This window comes from Aspergillus pseudoviridinutans (genome assembly GCF_018340605.1).
Source record: "Aspergillus pseudoviridinutans IFM 55266 DNA, scaffold_5, whole genome shotgun sequence".
Classification (NCBI taxonomy): Eukaryota; Fungi; Ascomycota; class Eurotiomycetes; order Eurotiales; family Aspergillaceae; genus Aspergillus; species Aspergillus pseudoviridinutans.
The window spans coordinates 2,987,471-3,005,928 of record NW_025091285.1 but is presented as its reverse complement, the minus strand read 5'-3'; the positions used below and the strand labels follow the sequence as shown (position 1 = coordinate 3,005,928).

General features: G+C 50.2%; 6 protein-coding genes across 6 annotated transcripts; 4 read left to right on the top strand and 2 right to left on the bottom strand.

Moving 5' to 3' along the window:
* Positions 1–1,546: 1,546 nt before the first annotated feature.
* On the top strand, positions 1,547–2,938 carry Asppvi_008105 (putative C2H2 finger domain protein; the record flags this gene model as incomplete). The annotated part of the gene is made up of 1 exon (XM_043303986.1): positions 1,547–2,938. The coding sequence occupies one exon, from the start codon at positions 1,547–1,549 to the stop codon at positions 2,936–2,938; it is 1,392 nt and encodes a 463-aa protein (XP_043159921.1).
* Positions 2,939–4,094: 1,156 nt separating this feature from the next.
* Asppvi_008104 (uncharacterized protein) lies at positions 4,095–6,215 on the bottom strand (the record flags this gene model as incomplete). Its single annotated transcript, XM_043303985.1, has 5 exons — positions 4,095–4,990; positions 5,048–5,581; positions 5,639–5,785; positions 5,847–5,983; positions 6,085–6,215. The coding sequence occupies 5 exons, from the start codon at positions 6,213–6,215 to the stop codon at positions 4,095–4,097; spliced, it is 1,845 nt and encodes a 614-aa protein (XP_043159920.1).
* Positions 6,216–7,992: 1,777 nt separating this feature from the next.
* On the top strand, positions 7,993–10,380 carry Asppvi_008103 (putative arsenite efflux transporter ArsB-like; the record flags this gene model as incomplete). Its single annotated transcript, XM_043303984.1, has 3 exons — positions 7,993–8,068; positions 8,128–9,959; positions 10,027–10,380. The coding sequence occupies 3 exons, from the start codon at positions 7,993–7,995 to the stop codon at positions 10,378–10,380; spliced, it is 2,262 nt and encodes a 753-aa protein (XP_043159919.1).
* A 1,532-nt stretch (positions 10,381–11,912) lies between these two features.
* On the top strand, positions 11,913–13,947 carry Asppvi_008102 (uncharacterized protein; the record flags this gene model as incomplete). Its single annotated transcript, XM_043303983.1, has 3 exons — positions 11,913–12,653; positions 13,206–13,456; positions 13,539–13,947. 3 exons carry the CDS (start codon positions 11,913–11,915, stop codon positions 13,945–13,947), a joined length of 1,401 nt encoding a protein of 466 aa, XP_043159918.1.
* A 256-nt stretch (positions 13,948–14,203) lies between these two features.
* Asppvi_008101 (proteasome regulatory particle base subunit RPN10) lies at positions 14,204–15,229 on the bottom strand (the record flags this gene model as incomplete). Its single annotated transcript, XM_043303982.1, has 4 exons — positions 14,204–14,761; positions 14,824–15,043; positions 15,109–15,147; positions 15,204–15,229. The coding sequence occupies 4 exons, from the start codon at positions 15,227–15,229 to the stop codon at positions 14,204–14,206; spliced, it is 843 nt and encodes a 280-aa protein (XP_043159917.1).
* A 385-nt stretch (positions 15,230–15,614) lies between these two features.
* Positions 15,615–16,881, top strand: Asppvi_008100 (uncharacterized protein; the record flags this gene model as incomplete). The annotated part of the gene is made up of 3 exons (XM_043303981.1): positions 15,615–15,768; positions 15,819–16,110; positions 16,173–16,881. 3 exons carry the CDS (start codon positions 15,615–15,617, stop codon positions 16,879–16,881), a joined length of 1,155 nt encoding a protein of 384 aa, XP_043159916.1.
* Between the last annotated feature and the right edge of the window lie 1,577 nt (positions 16,882–18,458).

The following is an 18,458-nucleotide window of genomic DNA, read 5'->3' as shown; positions in this document are numbered from 1 at the left end:
CTCAAAAGATGTGGAGTCGACAGATTCGACTAAGGGAGATCAACAGGATAAGGAACTCCTTCCTAATAAAACGTTGGATAAAGACGGTATGCATCCTTGTGCTTGGCATTCTGTTCACCTGTGATGCACAAATAAGAAAATGGCTCCCTGACAGGTGGGCCGAACCTTAGTGCGTCGGCGATATGAGGGCCCAGAAAGTACGAAACTCAGGAAGGCGAAACAAGGAAAGGAACAGAGGGGAAACCGCGAGATCTGGGCGGAAAAGGCAACGACCGACTTGATCGAAATATAATTGCGATGGGCCTCGATTTTTCCTCATCCAGTCAAGCACTCGCACTGTCCTCGAGTCATGAGAGATGATTTGGCCCCCGCTGGGCATCCCAGCCCCAGCGAGCTAATGCAGCTTGTAGACAACACCACCTATCGCCTCAGGCAGATGTCTTCTCTCACTGGCTGTGATGGCTTTTGTTTGCGGTCTGCCTCTCTTCCCCACCATGAATACGGGTTCCGCTGGGCAACTGCAGGGCAAAAGAAGAAAAAGCAAATAACTCCGTACTTTGACGGTGGCGACTGCGAGTTGGTTACAAATCTCCCCTCATTCGAACGTTGAAGCGGGCTGTGAGCCCGTTCTTGCATGCATAGTGAAATTCCGGTAGATATACGGCATCTACGCAGTGATATCCACTGGAAGATGGATTGGATGTCCAGACTCCAGACTATGGATCTTCAAGCGCTAAACCGGTTTGTGTCCACGACAGTTGCCCAAACTAATTTAGATCATGGTTTAGCGTCATCCATGAAAGCGCTGAGCCATGTCCGAACCTGACCGACACTGACTAGGAGGGCGTCTCCAGCGGGTTTGGGAGACCGACGTCGATAACCAATGAACCATGTAGACCCCAGTCTCATGTCTCTGAATTCTCCAATCACGAGTACTGCATCTCTGATCCCGGTATCTTTCCATCTCTTGCGGCAGATGGGTCTTACTCTTTATGGCGGTCACTCAGGGGTCTCACCGTCTTACAGACTGAAGATGCTGACGATATAGACATTGAGAAGCACGAAAAAGGGGGTGAGTGAGAAGTTAATTATTTTCACCCAACATGATATTCCTCGTGGTCAAACTACTGTCCGCCGAATGACCATTTGCCATGGGTCCCGCACGGCCTTTGCGACTGGTCCTGTCATCTAGGCTGGTTCATTTCCCAATCGACCCATACCTGCGGTGACAAATAAGAGTCGAGCAGCTTTGGGATACGAACGACCATGCCAAAGGGTGACTGCGGCTCAACTGCGCCAAATCAGAGGATAGCGTGGGTTTATGCTCTGGGGATGCTGTGTATTGCCCTCCTGCGCCGCCCCATGGACCACTCCTGCATATCGCATGAGGCATATTGCTGAGTCGTAATTTAATAGCGCTGGAAATGCATCCCCCCATAGTTTCGGGAGACTATAAAGGATCTAGTTGTCTCTTTTCAGGCTGCTGGTGGCTCCTATGTCCATGCTCAGTCCAAGGACGAACAGGCCCTTTGGACGTTATTGAAAAATGCATTCAAGCGCTTATGCAGACATTTTTCCCATGACGCTCGAGAATCGCGCATCATTTGATGATTACGAGCTTTATCCATCTTCTGACTCTTGCACCGATCCAGCCTACTTTCCAAACGCACCTCAATTCCAGCTGCGATCGTCCCAGCTCGAGAGCATTCCTAAGACTCATTACGTCCCCTCGTATACGTCGTGGACCGACGGATCTGTTCCCTCGCACATTGCTGGTCCTCTGTCGATGATGGAGACAGGTCTTCATCCCGTTCTTCTGGGACCAGATCGCGTCGCATCACCTTGGAGCAGCTACTCCTCAATTTCTGGTGCAGAAAGCCCTGGCAGCAGCGCTGATGGTAGCTTTGCGCAGAGCAACATGATGGGAGCCTACCCGTCCCCACCCTATGCCTATGACGACCTGAGAGGTCACTCCGTCAAGGCAGAACAATATGCCTCACCAGTGGTGTCTGTCACTAGCTCGGTCGCTTTGCCTCAGATACAAACCTATCCTGACCCCGAGCCGATGGTAGAATCACCCCATCCATTGACTGTACCAGCTCATCACTTTGTTTACGAGGGAAACAACTGCTCTGAGGGATTAGAAGCCGCAACAGCTGAAGCTCGTCGTTGTGGCTCGGATAGTCTGTCGGGTCACAAAACCCCTCCACCTTCCCTTCGACGTCGGAAGTCTCGCTGCATTCCTCAGAAAGGTTCATCACCGAATCGCGTTACTAAAAGGAAGACTCGGGTGAAGTCACACAGTAAAGTGGCGTCGGCCTCGAAACAACAACCCGCCAAGCCGACGACTAAGGGCCACGTCTTCGTCTGCAGCTTCTCACACTACGGCTGCACAAGCACCTTTGCCTCCAAGAATGAATGGAAGCGACACATTGCCTCTCAGCACGTCCAACTCGGCTTCTTTCGCTGCGACGTCGGCAACTGCAACGGCGGTCACAAACCCAACAACAAAAGCTCCTCAACTTCAACCCGCAACTACCACGACCAGCTCGGCCACCAAACCAACGACTTCAACCGCAAGGATCTCTTCACTCAACACCAGCGCCGCATGCATGCACCCTGGGTCCTCGCCGGCCGGCCCGACGCCACCACCGAGCAGGAACGGCAAGCTTTCGAGGCCAGTCTTGAGGATGTCCGCGCCCGCTGCTGGCACGAGCAACGCAAGCCGCCACAACAAAGTTCTTGTGGATTCTGCGGGCGCAATTTCTCTGGCCCGAACAGTTGGAATGACCGGATGGACCATGTTGGACGGCATTTCGAGAAGGATCAGCCCATTCTTGAGGAGGCCGAGGATATCGCCCTAAGGAACTGGGCCATCAGTGAAGGGATCATCCAGCGTGATGGTAAAGGGCAGTGGGTGCTTACTGCTCTCTGCTAATGATTCACCTTCCTGTTCTTCGGACCATTCGACCATTTCACTTTAATGCTTTGTTCTACCTTTTCTTTTCTTTGCCTTTCTTCTTGTCTCGGATTGGTGATTTCGGCGTACCTTGTTTGCACGTCTTTAACCACGCTATACCCCTAGGTTATTTAGAAGGAAGGACTGGACCGGCTTGATGACTAACGATGGATATCCTGTATTGTTATGATGGATCTTGGACTTTCGATGTGCTTGCTGCATACATAATGATGAACTCTTGAACTCTTCTACTCTGCTCCTCCTGATCGTAGTGCTATATAATAAACTACTGTATTCTCTTGGTCTGATCTTGACAGTGCGACAGTGCGACAGTGTACTTGCACACATCACATTTCTCCGAAAATCAACATTAAAATGATTCCACACAAGGAATACCGAACTCTAACATCCATGAGCTTCTTTGCCTTGGCGCCCCAATTTTTAAGATTCGGTAGGGTCAATACAACTATATGAGAGCACTCCTGCTTCTGTTCTCGAAGTAAATTATATACAAGTTCATAATCGGATTTTGGACTCAATTCATCTGTTGTATACGGTGACCCCATCCGCTGTCATGAAATGTCATTACATGATTTGTACTGATTCATTTATCTCATTATCAATCTATACATGAGTTATCGCCTTGTAGATATCTATAAATGTATACATGGCTCATATGTGCACCGTTCCAACGAATCAGACCCTCCATGCAATGGTTTGAAATATACAATAAGAAAATCTGCTGAACCAAGTCTGTTTGTGAAGCAGATGAGATAGTTCTCAGAAGCCATGTTGCTTGCTGTGTAGTTCAGGAACACAAATTGCTACCGGCCTCGGGACTAACCAACCAGTGGCTTCAGCAAAGACTGAGGAGTGAGCGGCCGGATCCACGCCGCGGCTTGACTATCCGGAAGGACAAAGAAGCCTGGAAGCTGGAACGCGCCGCGTTGGTGGAATGAGGCTTTGAATGTACTGACAGTGCACTCTTGCTCGGAGCATTCTTTGTCCCATGTCATGGTAGTTATGGGTACAGGAAGGCCCGAAGAAATCGCGGACATATCGCGTGACTGGCTTGTAGCCAACCGTGCCATTACAGGCCTTCAGCTTGCGATTGGCAAGCTGCTAGTTCGCAAGCTCAAGGGGGTGTCCATGGGATTGATCCGGGGCCGCGTCCAGGGGGACTCTGGCCAGGATCTGGAGACACCACGATTCTAGGGGAGCTGTCCCCCAGTGATGACTCTTCGTCTGCCCTAATTGGAGCAGTGGGTGATCTTATCAGACCACCACTGGCATAAACTGGTTTTGGCACTTCGAGCGTGTTACCCCGGGCTCGTGGATGACTTCTAGTGGCATTTCCGGAGGAAGAAGGATCCTGTAGGTCGAACGAGCTCCGATCGACCTGCGATATGCTAGCCTGCGATCTTCCGCCAAGGCCCGGTGCAGGGGAAGCAGCCCTTGGGATTGGTGGGCTTCCCTCGCCTCGCCGAGAGGAAATGCTGCCCGTGAAACTGGGCACCCGCGAAAGCCGATCGGGAGACCCTGATGCGCTGAATTCGTCTAGGTCTTCACCACGATTGTACTGCTTCCTTATCTTGTTCAATTCGCCGTTCCTGTTTTCCTCGCCGGGTATCTCTGGAAATCGCAGTGCTGGCCCGCTCTTGAAATCGGAGTTTCGATACCGATCATGTGCTGCATTGCTCATCCAAATGCTGACAGCAAAAAGGCTTCGCGCGATTTTGCGCCGACTGCCCTGATCTTCTGTTGCAGAGCGCCTCAGCGTCCATCTACTATTTCGACTCATCGTATGCCCCACTTCCATCGACGAATCTCCGTCGCCGGGAGAATTTGGTCGGTCCTGGACATAAGACGCCTCGGCATCATCCAGAATGCGCTCACGAGGTGAAGGACCGGAGTAAGTGCTGCTAGCTTTTCCCTCCACATCCTCTTCCGGATCTTCAACTGAGGCTGCCAAGAACAGCGAGAGTGATCCAAGTACAGCAAGGCCAGCACCAACGATCGGGGCCCATTGGCCTACCCACAAGTCAGGTACTGGTAAGCTTGTATAGATATACTCACGAAGAAACTTACCTATACTCTTCATTCGCTCAGTTTGATATTGGACTTGAGCACTGAAAAAGTTCATCTCGCCGATGATGATAATTACGAGGACTGCTGCCCCGAATATGGGCACCTCCACGACACTGAGAAACGACCTGATCATTGCATTGACCCTGTTCATTGTCCCGAGTGTTGCACCGTTCGTGCCCTCAATGACCTCGTCTTGCTTTTTGTTCCGGCCGGGATTGCCGAACCGCCTGGTCCAGTTGATCTCAAGAATCTTGTTCCACATCGACGCGAGCGAGAGAATGGCTGGAATGCAACATGCAGCAGCCAGCAGTGTCGCAGCGCCAAACGTAAGCTTCTCAGGTGCAGGGATAACGTAGATGTTATTTGCCGACCCCTCTCGCAGAGGCGAGAATGGACCGTCCTCGATGGAGCAAGTAAGATCACACATAGTCGTACCGTACTCAAATTCATTGGAGCTCTTGGATATCGGACGACCGTTGACCTTGCAGGGATGCGAATCGATCCGATAGAACTCGATTGTTAAGCTCAAAAGTCCTGCGGAGAGGTAGGTTTAGCAAGGTCGTACAACGCTGCATCGGAGAGGAAACTTACCTGCAAGTAGAAGACCAGTCCACAGAAAGATGAAATTCCGGCCGGGTTCATTGAAGTACGTCTTGGATAGTCTAACGGTGACTGGAGCTGTCAAGATGCCGATTGAACAAAGCTGAAAGGCTCCAAAAACATCCATATCGACAGCAGCTGAACAACATAGGCCGCCGGTTAGGACGTAGGATATTCCAGACAGAAATATTGAGCTTACCGTCGATGTGCAGTGACGCGAGTACAATACTATGAAGGGCTCCAACAGCCGGGAAAAGCAGTGCAGCGGCAAGACAGGCATTTCTGAGCCATTCCGCTCTGCGACCAAAGACGCAGGTTGTTATGAGAACATAGTACCTGTAATAGCAGAGGACCGCGAAGGAGATATCAACAAATGCTGGTCACAAAGAAGTGGACACTACAGAGCCCAAAGCTAGCGGATGAGCACGGCCACATACAGCATCCTTGTTCCTGGGCCATACTGGCCGGAGACTGGCCAGGCACAAATGACCTGCAGAGTGTCGCTGGCAGCGTTGGGGGTATCGAGCGTTCTATTGAGTTCCGTCGATAAATGGGATATTGCCGGCATAACTAGACATGTTATCGCACAAAGATCAATGCTTGTCCGTATAAGTGAATCAGGGTCTGTATATTAAATTAGGTAGTCTGATTGTGGAGACACGAGTGGTCTTGGAAATGATTTATAGATCGGACTTTGGTCATTAGACTCTGTGTTAGGTCAACCTTTGATGCAGAAAGGTCGAGTAACTCATCAAGAAGGAGGAAGAGGAATAGGAAGATCCCATCGCTTCGGCAGCAATTGTCGTTTGTGAGGCTAGCAGACGCCCGTAAGCCGACAGGTCTATAATCGGGCATCGCCTCGGCTAACAACGCTTACGGTACAAATTGCCTGTAGATAGGTTATCATTAGTACTTAGTGGGCGATTGTGCGAGAGATGACAAACAGATGTGGCATCTGTCAAATGTCTGTCGCTCCCCTATTTGGCTCATGATTCGCGTGAGTTGTTTGCGACAAATCAAGAAGGCCCTGGGACACGAAGAGCCGAGTCCCGCTATGAGGCTCAACTTCGCTCTGAAGGTGTTATGGAGCAGCTTATTGGATGCATTCTTGCTAATCGACGACTGGAAAGATCAGATGGACGAGGAAGGCCTGACAAAGTTCAGCCCGTCTGGAAACTCGTTAGAAACCACCCAGAAGGTGGCTGGCACCAGACAAAAGAAGTGATCAGACAGTGGTAGACACGGCTAAAGGCGCATTAGCCCTGCTGCCAGTCTTTTCTTGTTTGGGCAATAGCCAATTCTTTTCTCTTTCTCACAGATCAGGCTGGTAAGAAATCTCCCCAGTTCTTTTTAATTGTCGTGCTTTGACTGTTTCATAGAGGAACGTCCAGTATTATTCCACTCCTGGTTGAAGCATACAAGTCGAAGTGGATGCCCACTTGCCTTGCCCATGGTTACGGACTATCTACGGAGAAATCGAGGAGACAATTGATGGGGGGGCTGGTGGCAAGGCTGGAGGGCGCAGTCCCCACATCACTCGGAGCTAGTGAGGGCCTTAATGCCTTAGTGCCTAGTCCAGACTAGTGGCCGAACCTCTTCTCCTCAGTTGTCAGCGGGGAGCCAAAGACTCCAAAGATTCCTGCTAGAACACTGTCGGGGATTCTGAGCCTCTTAGACCTTTCCTTTCGGCTACGTGTTCTGCTGCGCCTCCCTTGGCTGACTAGGTCATCCTTATTAGCATTCGGCTAATCGAAATTTATCCCGAAGAATGTGCTCCCAATCGTCATTGCTAACCGCTTGAGGGTTGGTTGCACTAATCGGTGTATCTATCTGGTGCTACCGCCCTTTTTTTTTTTTTTTTTTTTTAAGCCAAGAAGATTAAGTGCTACTGCGACAAGAGTGATATAGAAGGCCATCTTTCTCCTTTGGCCTGTTCTATCTGAGTCTGTTCTTCGCCAATAGATGTGGTTGTTGACTGATTCAGCAAAGGTGGAGTGTGCAGGAAGGACGACATGTTGACCGACCGATAATCAAGTCTGAACATTCCACTCAACGTCAGGTTTGCTGGTCAAATTCTCCATGACCACCTGGCCTTTATCATTCCTGCGCCCTGAAAACAAGGAAGCGGACGAGACATTTTCAAATGGCGCTTGTTGCTTGTTAAAGCTTGATTGTGTGCTTATATCTATTGAAAGCGTTGTCTCCATTGGCAGTCGTCGGTGCATCTGATTTCTATCCAAGCGGCATAGGGCTGCAACGCTTAAGCTCGAAAACGCAAATCGAGGGGGGAAACCCGGAAGCTCCAGCGAGCCTTGAAGGGGTTTAATACAAGGACAGTCTTCAGAATGGCGGGGGACCTCGATACCAGCAAGATCAAGGACTGGCGCTCGACCGTTACGCTTATTGTTTTCATCATCACTAGTATGTCTAGAATTCTAGTTACTGGACCGCATCGAACTCTAAGCGACTGACACTTGCAGATATCATCGTGCTTTTTCCCTTCCATATTCCCATTTACGTCCCACGCCCATTCTCAAATGCAGTGCTGGATGTTTTGAGTAAATTGCGAATTATCCCTCTCAGGAAAAATCGCTTTCAACCCGACGATCAGGAAGAAGATCACAATGGCAAACTCAAGCCGTATGTGCGAATTAACTTTCCTCTTAACTTTGTCACAGCACCGCTCATAGCAGACCTCTTTCTGCTGGCTATCTTGGCGATTGGACGGGAGGAAGTGCGCGGTGGCACGCTTGGGGCTGACAATATTGTGCCAATCGATATCATGGCCTTCTTCCTAAGCCTGGCTTACATCGCCATCTCCATCGACGCATCCGGTCTGATTAGGTACCTGGCTTTCAAGGTCCTTCAGATAGGTGGCAAGGTTGGACACCGGCTCTTCTTTTACCTCTACGCCTTCTTCTTCGGTCTAGGAAGCTTTATTGGAAACGATCCGATTATTCTMTCCGGTACCGCATTCCTCGCCTATATGACCCGAGTATCAAGCAACATCGTTCATCCAAGAGCTTGGATTCACAGTCAGTTTGCCATTGCCAATATCGCCTCTGCAATCCTTGTCTCCTCGAACCCAACCAATCTCGTGCTAGCTGGGGCTTTCCAAGTCAAATTCATCGAGTACACTGCTAATATGATTGTTCCCGTTGTGGTCACCGCCATTGTCTTGTTTCCATTTCTACTGTACATCATTTTCGCGGATGAATCTCTCATCCCTCTTTCAATCAAGATGCACGAGCTCACACAAGAAGAAAGAGACAAGAAGCCCGTGAACCCCAACATACCTCATGCGAGGGGCAGGGCCGATGAACAAGAAGACCTCGCGGACGATGAGCAAAAGCTCTCTCTGGAAGAGATCATGAATCCTTTCCTAGACAAAGGGGGTGCTGCATTTGGAGCCCTCATCATGGCGGCGACGCTTATTACTCTACTAGCCCTCAATGCCGCTAGCCAAAATGGCCACACTAATCCCGTATTTTGGGTGACCCTGCCGGCTGCGGTGGTCATGCTGTGCTGGGATCTTGCGTTTGGATGGTACCACCGTCGTGAAACGCGCGAGATTGCCCGTAAGGGCCGCGCAGAAATTGAGCTGGCCCGAGCGGAGCGTGCCGTTCGAGAGGAGGAAGCCATGCGCTCACAACACGTTACCGAGGCATATGAATTCGCTGAATCGACAGAATCTGGGTTACAGAGAGAGCCCCACGCTGAGCCACGCGCTGGTGAATGGAATACGACCGATATCACCAGCGTACGGCCGTCAGATCGTGTTTCTACGGGCTTTTCGTCTCAGATGTCGGATGGCCAAAGTCAGACGCTGGCCTCTCCTCTAGAATCATCCGTTTCGACGCTGGCACCCAAGGATGATCGGTTGCAGAATGGACAATTCACAACCGACGCCATGAGCACGCTGAACGAAAAGCAGGAACTCTCCACGGCCGCACCACAGGAGCTGTCAGGTGCGACTTCCAGTCTTGAGATGGACGTGGAAAGACGGATATGTTCCGAGAAGTTATCGCACGAGGTTGCATCTGGAAACGGTCGGGAACGGGTAACTCTCGTGTCTCTCGCCGCAGACGTGTACAGGTGGTCGCAGGAGACATTCCCGACCGCCACAGCGGTTGTGTCGCACATGCCATTTGCGCTTGTGCCTTTCTCTTTTGCCATGTTCGTCCTCGTACAAGCGTTAGTCACCAAGGGCTGGGTCCCGGTGTTCGCTTACGGATGGGACCATTGGGTGGACAAGACTGGGACCGTCGGAGCTATCGGTGGCATGGGCTTTCTTTCAGTGATTCTGTGTAACGTGAGTTGCGAATGGTCAATATTGAAACAGTCGGACCCGTTCAACTAATCTGCCACATTTACACTAGTTCGCTGGCACCAATATTGGTACTACCATTCTCCTTTCCCGGGTCATACAAGCATGGAAGCAGATCAACGACGAGCGGGAGGGCGCCTTCATCAGTAACCGGACATTTTGGGCAACTGTGTACAGTATGGCGATCGGAGTCAACTACGGTGCCTTTAGCACTGCTTTTAGTGCATCGTTAGCCGGTCTGCTTTGGCGGGACATTCTTGCGAGGAAACATATTCGCGTCCGCAGCCTTGACTTTGCACGAGTGAACCTTCCCATCATTGCCGTTTCCATGGCTGTAGGGTGTGCCGTTCTTGTTGGGGAGGTCTACATCATGAGAGATAACTCCCCCTACAATCCACCAACGTGAACCTGGAGCGCGAACCGGCTAGACTGCGTCGGAGGTGAGCTTATCCAGCTCATTCCCTCCCTTTGGCGTTCGAGCGAGCATCTCAGAAGTCGTCTCTTTGGGGGACTTGCGACGACAACGCCCCTAGGCAAAACCACTGCCCATGTCAGCTAAAAGGTGACTACAGTCTCCAGAGACTCTGATCGGTCTCTGAGCTTTCCATGGCTGTCGTCGTGCGGACTACCATGTTTGAACGGCCTTGAGAGTGAAGAGACGACGGTATCATCATTAGTTTCAAAGCTGCTCGGCTTGAGCACCAAGTTCAAAGGACGAACTGCCTACCCGAGGGCAAGTGATAGATGAAATCTTCCATTGAGAAGGCCCCCACCAAACCGACCCGGTCATGTCCAATTCCATAGTTTTGTTTCTTGCTCTTATGTTTGCTTGGAAGATTTACGACTCTTTACGACTTGACGACTTCACAGCGAGCCATGTGCCCTAGATTTCCAATACATACGCATTTTGATAGACATCTCTCTGAATGCTCCTTTCCCGAGCAATCAAAATCAAAAGTGAACAATGTCATACGTGAACATCGAGCCGAGAAATTTATAATTATTCGGAAACCTTGATTGCTCAGTTGCTCCTAGTTCATGCCACTACCTTGTCAAGATCCCATGGCTCTCTCCAGTCTATGGACAGTATTCCGTATCTGCATATATACAACCGTACTAATGTCAAGCATTTGTGTGAGACCTCTCGAAGCCATTGTCAATTTGCACTCAACGTCCAATCAAGCCACAAAGATATTCATTTAGCTTACAGTTCATTATGCCCGTCTTAGCTCCCATGAAGATAGGCGATCGTATCCCTGCCGATCAAGGGCTGTTCGGCCGAGGAGACTATACATGGAATATCGCCGAGTCAAGGAGGTACCTGCCTATTCTGGAAGTCAGGCTTCGTCGGATTTAACTGTTCGGCCTCAGATGTCGTTCGATCACTGGAAGACACTTTCACAATCAAAGCCGTAAAGAATGACATTGGGACTTGTCAATGTTATTCAACTGTTTAACTGAGGCACCACTATGTGGGTATCCAGTATGAGATCATGAGATCCTTCACTGTACTCCATGCACACGTAACGCAGTGGAAGGCCTCGCCGGGATTTGCGGTATACTTCGCAACTATGCGTCACATCATCTTCCGGATGCGCCGAGCTTCGAATCATCCGGGCTCTTGAATAGACTCAATAGACTCGGATTTGGGTCTGTCGCGATCGTCAACTCGGAGATAAGTAAAGCTTGGCCATTGCGTGATGCGCCGGGCCAGGCCCAGCACAGATGAGTGACGGCCGGGCAGTCATTGCGTGTACCTCTTGCTTCAATGTCGAGACCAGTGTATAAATACTCCGATCACCATGGCACATTTAAACGAAAGCCAATCCAGACTAATCTTATATCTTACTGTCTTGCTATCATTCCTTTGTTGTTAAGGGATACCGGCCATTTCACAAAGTCCAACTGTGGTTTCCCAGCCAAAGACCACTCTCAAACATGCTAGGAGCCAGACCAGTACGTCTCTCGTTCCTTCCTCCAGAGAAACGATTCAGACTAATAAACTCCAAGTCAGTTGAAGATCTCGCATTAGCTCTGCACGAGCATATCTTTGCTCAGCCCCAAGAGAGATTCGCGAACCAGCCCTGGGAGTTGGTCAAGGCCATCGAGACCTTCGCACAGAACAAGCGGATGATGATCTTCAAACAGAACAAGCTAACCTTAGCACGTCAACAACTTCACGGTCTGCAGCCACCTCCGAAGACAATAATCGAATTCGGTACCTACGTTGGCAACTCCGCCATCGCCTGGGGTGCGATTCTACGCGATTTGCATGGTGGGAATGTGCACGATTGCAACGTCTATACTTTTGAACTGAGCTCAGTAAGTGCTCGGGTTGCTCGAGACCTCGTTCGCCTGGCTGGGCTGGAAGACCTTGTTCGTGTCCTTGAGGGACCTGCTGCGGAATCGCTCAAGAAGCTGCATATAGAGGGAAAGGTGAAGCCGAGAGCAGTGGATATGGCGTTCTTCGATCACTGGGAGAAGTTCTATTTGCCTGACTTGCAGCTCTGTGAAGACCTCAATCTTTTCCACAGAGGATCTCTAGTCATTGCGGATAATACCGACTTTCCTGGAGCTCCTGACTATCTGGCATATGTCAAGGCTGGGGGTCGAGGAGGGAAGGGGACTGTTCGCTATGATAGTCAGTCATTGAAAGCGGTAGCGGAAGAGGGTCATCCGGTATGTCTCTAGCAGTGTTATTTCTTAGACAGACGACTAACTCTGCAGAAGAATACTGTCGAGGTCAGCACTGTCGTTGATATTGACCCCTAGACCAGTATTGTTGTTGGACCGTGAGAATATATGGTGAAGTTGGACAATGTGGAGCAGAAGTCGCTTGACAGCAGCCGGTTTCTCTGCAGAATTAAATTTTCCTTGAAATTGATCCTAACAACATGAATCTGCGTCGTCGAAATACATGCGATTCTTAGCAAATAATTAAGACGAAACGTACAATATTTAGGAGTCAGAGGTTGATCTGTATGCCCGCTAAAACGTAGTAGCAACCCGCCGACCTAAACATTCTATTGGCAGTTAGAGCGAGTCCGTAACATCTCTCGCCGTTTCTTGGGTGCGGAATAAATAACCCCAGCAAACATAGGTAGCATCTCCTTCCTCCGCATCCCCTCAGGTGCGGCCAATATCAATGACCATAACGACCACGATAACGATGACATGAGATCACCAATCCGATATACACCCCGATTATAACATACTCAAATCACGAATTAGAGTGATGCTGCACGATTCCAAGCATTGAAGTCCCTTCCTCAGCAGGACGATTGTCCGAATCCTATCCACAATGTACATCAAATACCTTCCCCCACATACAGATCGCGATTGACCAACTTCAAACACAGGACCGTCTTCTCCCTCATCATCATCAACAAAGCGGGCGGCTTGATCTACCAGCGCGAATTCCAGCCAGGACTGCGCAAACTCTCCACAAACGACTACCTCGTCCTAGCAGGGACGTTTCACGGGTATGTTACGTCGACTGTGACCACCTTCTCCCACGCGAGGATCACCTTCTGAAGCTATGCTAACAGCAACTGTGACACGCAGCGTCCACGCCATCACCCGCTCCATCACCCCCAAGATCCCCGTCTCCGCGCCCCTCCCAGCAACACCCGCTTCCTCCTCCTCAAACGTCGCCCTATCGTCTCCCTCGGGCACATCCACCCCGACGCCGGCAGCGTCGGCATACAGCCTACCTAACCCCGGCGTACCAGTGACGGGCCTGGAATCGCTCGAGACCGATAAGTTCCGGTTAACGTGTTTCCAGACTTTGACGGGAACCAAGTTCCTCTTGTTCACGGATCCGCTCATGGCGAACATCGATGCGGTGATGAAGAAGATCTACGAGTTATATTCGGACTATGTGATGAAGAATCCTTTTTATCAGCTGGAGATGCCTGTCCGGTGTGAGGCGTTTGATCGACATCTAGGCGGTTGGTTGAGAGGGAGGACATGATGAGTTGGGTGAAACTGAAATTAGACAACATTTGAGTGCTGGTGAATGGACTACGCTCGCGACTTGGCGAAATGGTCAGTGATGACTTGGAGTACGGTTTCGTGGTAATGATAGAATTCCAAATACAATTCATATCCCTTCTTCAAAGCGCGTAGTGGAGGCACGCTTTCTAGATTACAAGAGCAGATGTCAATACAGAGAAACGCCGGGTATGCATTAGAGTCATCCACCATATAGAAGGTCACACGACCCTTTCTTACGCGGTGTCCATCTTGTCACCATCCTCTTTCTTGTCTTGGCTTCCACTCGATTCCCCGCCCGGCTGGCCTTCCTCTGGAATGTTTTCCAGGATCGCTTTGCGCTCAGCCTCTTCCCTCTCACGCTTCTCCTTCTCCTGTCGATTCTTTTCCTCCTCGAGTGAAAGACGCAGGGCGAATGCGAGCTCAGGGTCGTTTTCAGCAGCGTCCTCGAAATTGAAACCGCCGTCACCACCTTCCGCACCGGCGCCGCCTACTCCCGCCTCACCGCCCAAGATAGGCGTGGCCTGAAGCTCCTCACTGAGCAGGTTCGGTCCCGGGGGAATGATGGCCAAATTGGAGCCGTCGCCGCCCTTGACATTCTCCACGAACGCTTCCAATTTCTTGGTTTGATCGGACTCCAGGTCTCCAAAGGCAATGACATCAATCGACACATTATTCTTCTTCATCTTCTTAGCCAGCTTGACGAGTGTCTTTTCATCCTCTTCGATAGGGGAGCAGGAGAAAACGATGATGCGTTGTCTCTGAGACTTTTCGGAACGGTGCTTTAGAGCAAGCTAGATTATCAACTTCGTCAGTATCTATCGTCAAAACTGCAAATCGAGGACAAATGACATACACCAGCCACCTGTATACTGGAGCTGAGATGGGCAGTGCCATGAATCTTGGTGCGGTGCAGACCGGAGAGAATGCTGCCAAAGTCGGAGGTAAATGTCGAAAGAACTTCAGGGCCCTTGCCACCCATACTCATGAGCCCAACGGCAGACTGTGGGTGCGCGCGCATTTTGGCGCTGTGAATGACGCTGACAGCATCGACCTGTGCTTGCCATCGTGTTGAGCTGCAAGTTGTCAGCCTTTGAGCGACAGAGCTTATCAAAGCTAGGGAAAACCAAGGGATCCTCACGTATAGTCTCCATTTCTGCTGCTTTCACTATTATCCACACTGCAAAGAGGTCAGTCAACGGATAGATAGCTTAAACTGAGCTGGAAAGGACGGACATGATCATGGTTGCTTCGAGCGACATCTTGGCGAAGGTCTATTTCGCAAGTTCCGGATGAGACAGTATGTAGGTATTATTATTCAATAAGACAGAATCCACTCTTCGAGGATTATAAAAGCTCCGAGAAAAGGCAAGAGAGGAGTAGAGGAAGTTAATAGTGATGGAAGTGATGAAGGTGGGCGGAGGTGGTGATGGAGGTTGGAGCTGCTGCAGGCGAGATGTCACTCTCCGCTCTGAAGCTAACGACGAATTAAGTCAGCGCTTGTTTACTCCCGCAGCATTGCCATCAACATCCTCCTCCACGCGCATTCATCGCTCTTCATTGACCTCCCCCACAACGCTCTGTTCTCTTTTTATCGCAATCAATCAACTTGTTTTCATCTAATTACCTATTAGCACATACTCTGCGATGGCTTCCCCAACTAAACGCAAGTCCCCCGACGCAGACCATGACGCGTATCCTAGCGACGATGCCAGGACACCCACCGATGCTCCTCCTCACAAGAAGCTACGGATAACTCGAAGCCAGAAGCAGGCCCTCATCGATAATTTGCAACTAGAGAGTATGGTCTTCTCAACGTTCTGGATGCGCCATCACTAACACAAGGTGCAGTCACAGAACGAGCTCGCAAGCTTCGCGCACAATACGCTCTCCAGGCACATGATCTGCGGTCTCGAATCGAAAGGCGCATTAACCGTATTCCCATCGCACTTCGAAAGGCCAAAATGGGTGAATTGCTCGAGAAGCACAATAACTCTCTCCGAATGCAGCAGACCGCCCTGTCCCCCAAGAAGCACGCCAGTCCCGGTAAAGGAACGCGGAATCTCACATCTGCCTCAGTCAAACGCGGAAAACAAAGTGTCTCTACTGCAAGCCCAAGCACGCGTAGAGTAAAAAGGCAAAGGTGGGTTACCATGACCATTCGCAATCTTCCGATCCTTGTTCGCCTGCTGACGGACTGTCAAGTCATGAGGGACTCTATTCGGATAAGGAAAACGCGCCTGCTGCAGGTGACTCTCTTGACGTGCTCAAAAATCCCAAGAGGCGTGCCAACCCGGCCGGCACTTCACGCGTCGTTTCTCAGGAAGTCCGAGGCGCAGATTACCGAATCCTCTCTCCGAAATCTCTGAACTCCAGAACGTATCCGCAGTCACCGTTCCGTACCTCTCCGGAGAAGCCTCATAACTCATCATACCTCTCTCGTCCCATGTCGCCCTTGAAACCATCCAGTCCCCTCAAATCGACGTCAGCCAGTGCAGCGGGGAACGCGGATAATGCACGGTCGCGGACCACGAAAGCTAATACAACTACCACAAGGGACATGAGGCCACCGTCTCAAGCTAAGAGACCCGCCAGCCGAGCTGCCACAACAACAAAGAATGTCCGATCTCCCTTCTCCCGCCCTGCCACCCAACTCGACCGCAGAGGGAGCATCTCCTCTACCGCTTCTTCGGGGACCACAGTGATCAAGCCAGGCAGAGCAGGAACGGGTACTAGGAAAGCAACTACTGCATCTTCTGCCAGTGCTCCTGTTAAGAGGACAACGATCGCCCGCAACCAAGCGCCTTCCGTGGCCGCCAAAAGAAGCACCGCTTCTGCGACCAGGAAGGCCACTGCTCCCGCAGGAGGTGAAGCTTCAGCCACCGGACGCCGAGTCTTGCGCAAGCGAGCGTAAATTTTGAATGCAGATTGGTTCCACACACGAAGTTGGAACTACTTACCAACGACGGTGTTATTTTATCTGGAGTGGTGCAATTGTTTCTCGGGAGGGTCAACAAATTTGAATTGGGGGTTCATTGGGGCCATGGTATTTGCATAACTTGCTTGGCTGTCATCTTCAGTGGTCGTATTCCTGTGGCTTTCCGTTCGGGGTTTGTCCTTGTACATTCATGCTTTGCTATTGGGTTTTCATTGGAGTGTCGGCTTTCGATTATCAGTTTGGTGGAACATTTTAGCAAAATTTGCGAGTTGGTTGGGCTTCCATCGCTTCCTCTTCAGTTGAAGGCGTTGGTCTCTGGTCTGAACAGTCCTGAATGGTTTCACTCGGTTACATGTGTATGAATCGTTTGTGGAATTGAGAGACTTGACCTTCGCTTTGAATATAACTGTTGTTTTTGCCCTTGCTTGCCATTGTCCCTTACTCCGCTCTATCCTGCATAAGATTGCAAGTGACTCTTGGATCGGGAATTGAACAAGTCTTCTCATGGGTCAAAATCTCTTCGTGCTCCTGGGGTTACCTCAAACCAGGAGAACTATTGCCATTGTGGTTACAGATTGATGAACGCGGCCCTACAGATCGAGAATCATTGCGGTGGAGCAACAGAACGAGCTTCCTTCAAATCCTAAAGTAGATTACACCTCTTGTTCCTTTTCATGAGGAAATGACACCGCACGAGGGCATGTATGCAATAATCGAACAACTTCTGGGGAATATTACCTCAGGGAGGCAGCAAGGGTTAAATGAAGTTGCAAAAAGAAGAATAAAGATAAAAAGGCACCGAGAACAACGAAGCCACAAGTTTGACTCAGAACAGGTATCTTTGCGGTCGTGCAGGCCGACTAGCGAAAACAACAAAAGACCAAGCGATACACTCACCGTTTACGCACCATTGTTGATGGGATGAAAATGCCAAACACCAGGAAGGAAGCAATGCGAAGTAAAGAAGAAAAGAAAAGAAGAAAGAAAAATTAAAGTGAGAAAGGTCAGAAAGAAAGGCAGTCAATGCAACGACATGCCCAGCTCGTGGGATGAAAATAAGTAATCAAAGTAGAAGGTGAAAGCTAGAAGAGAAGAATCTAAGTCGAAGGTGAGATGACAGGCCGAGAGTCGGATAAGACTGGACCAAGAGCCACCTTCACCAACAACTGATCAAAGCCAGAATCTGTGCGAGACAAATCGAGTAACGCGAACCTCGCGATTGCATGCCCTGCACGGTGAAGGAAGAAAAAGTGGAGAGAAGGAGATAGAAGAAACACTGCCAGCAGCTGAGAGAAAAACCGAGCAGCCGGCAATGTGGAGATGTCAAAAGTCAGACCAAGCGGACAAGGAGAAAGAACTCCATCCAACCCAAGCAAAATGAGAGAACGCTAGATGGTTCAAATGTACGCCGATAACATCCATTTGCATATCAAAAAGAGAACACGATGTGATTGATCGGCAAGGAAGACAATTGGATTCGTCTGAAGATGAAGTAGGCAGAACCTGCGCAATGAGATAGGGCAATTCTAACAGTCGGGAAGGACTGATTTTAA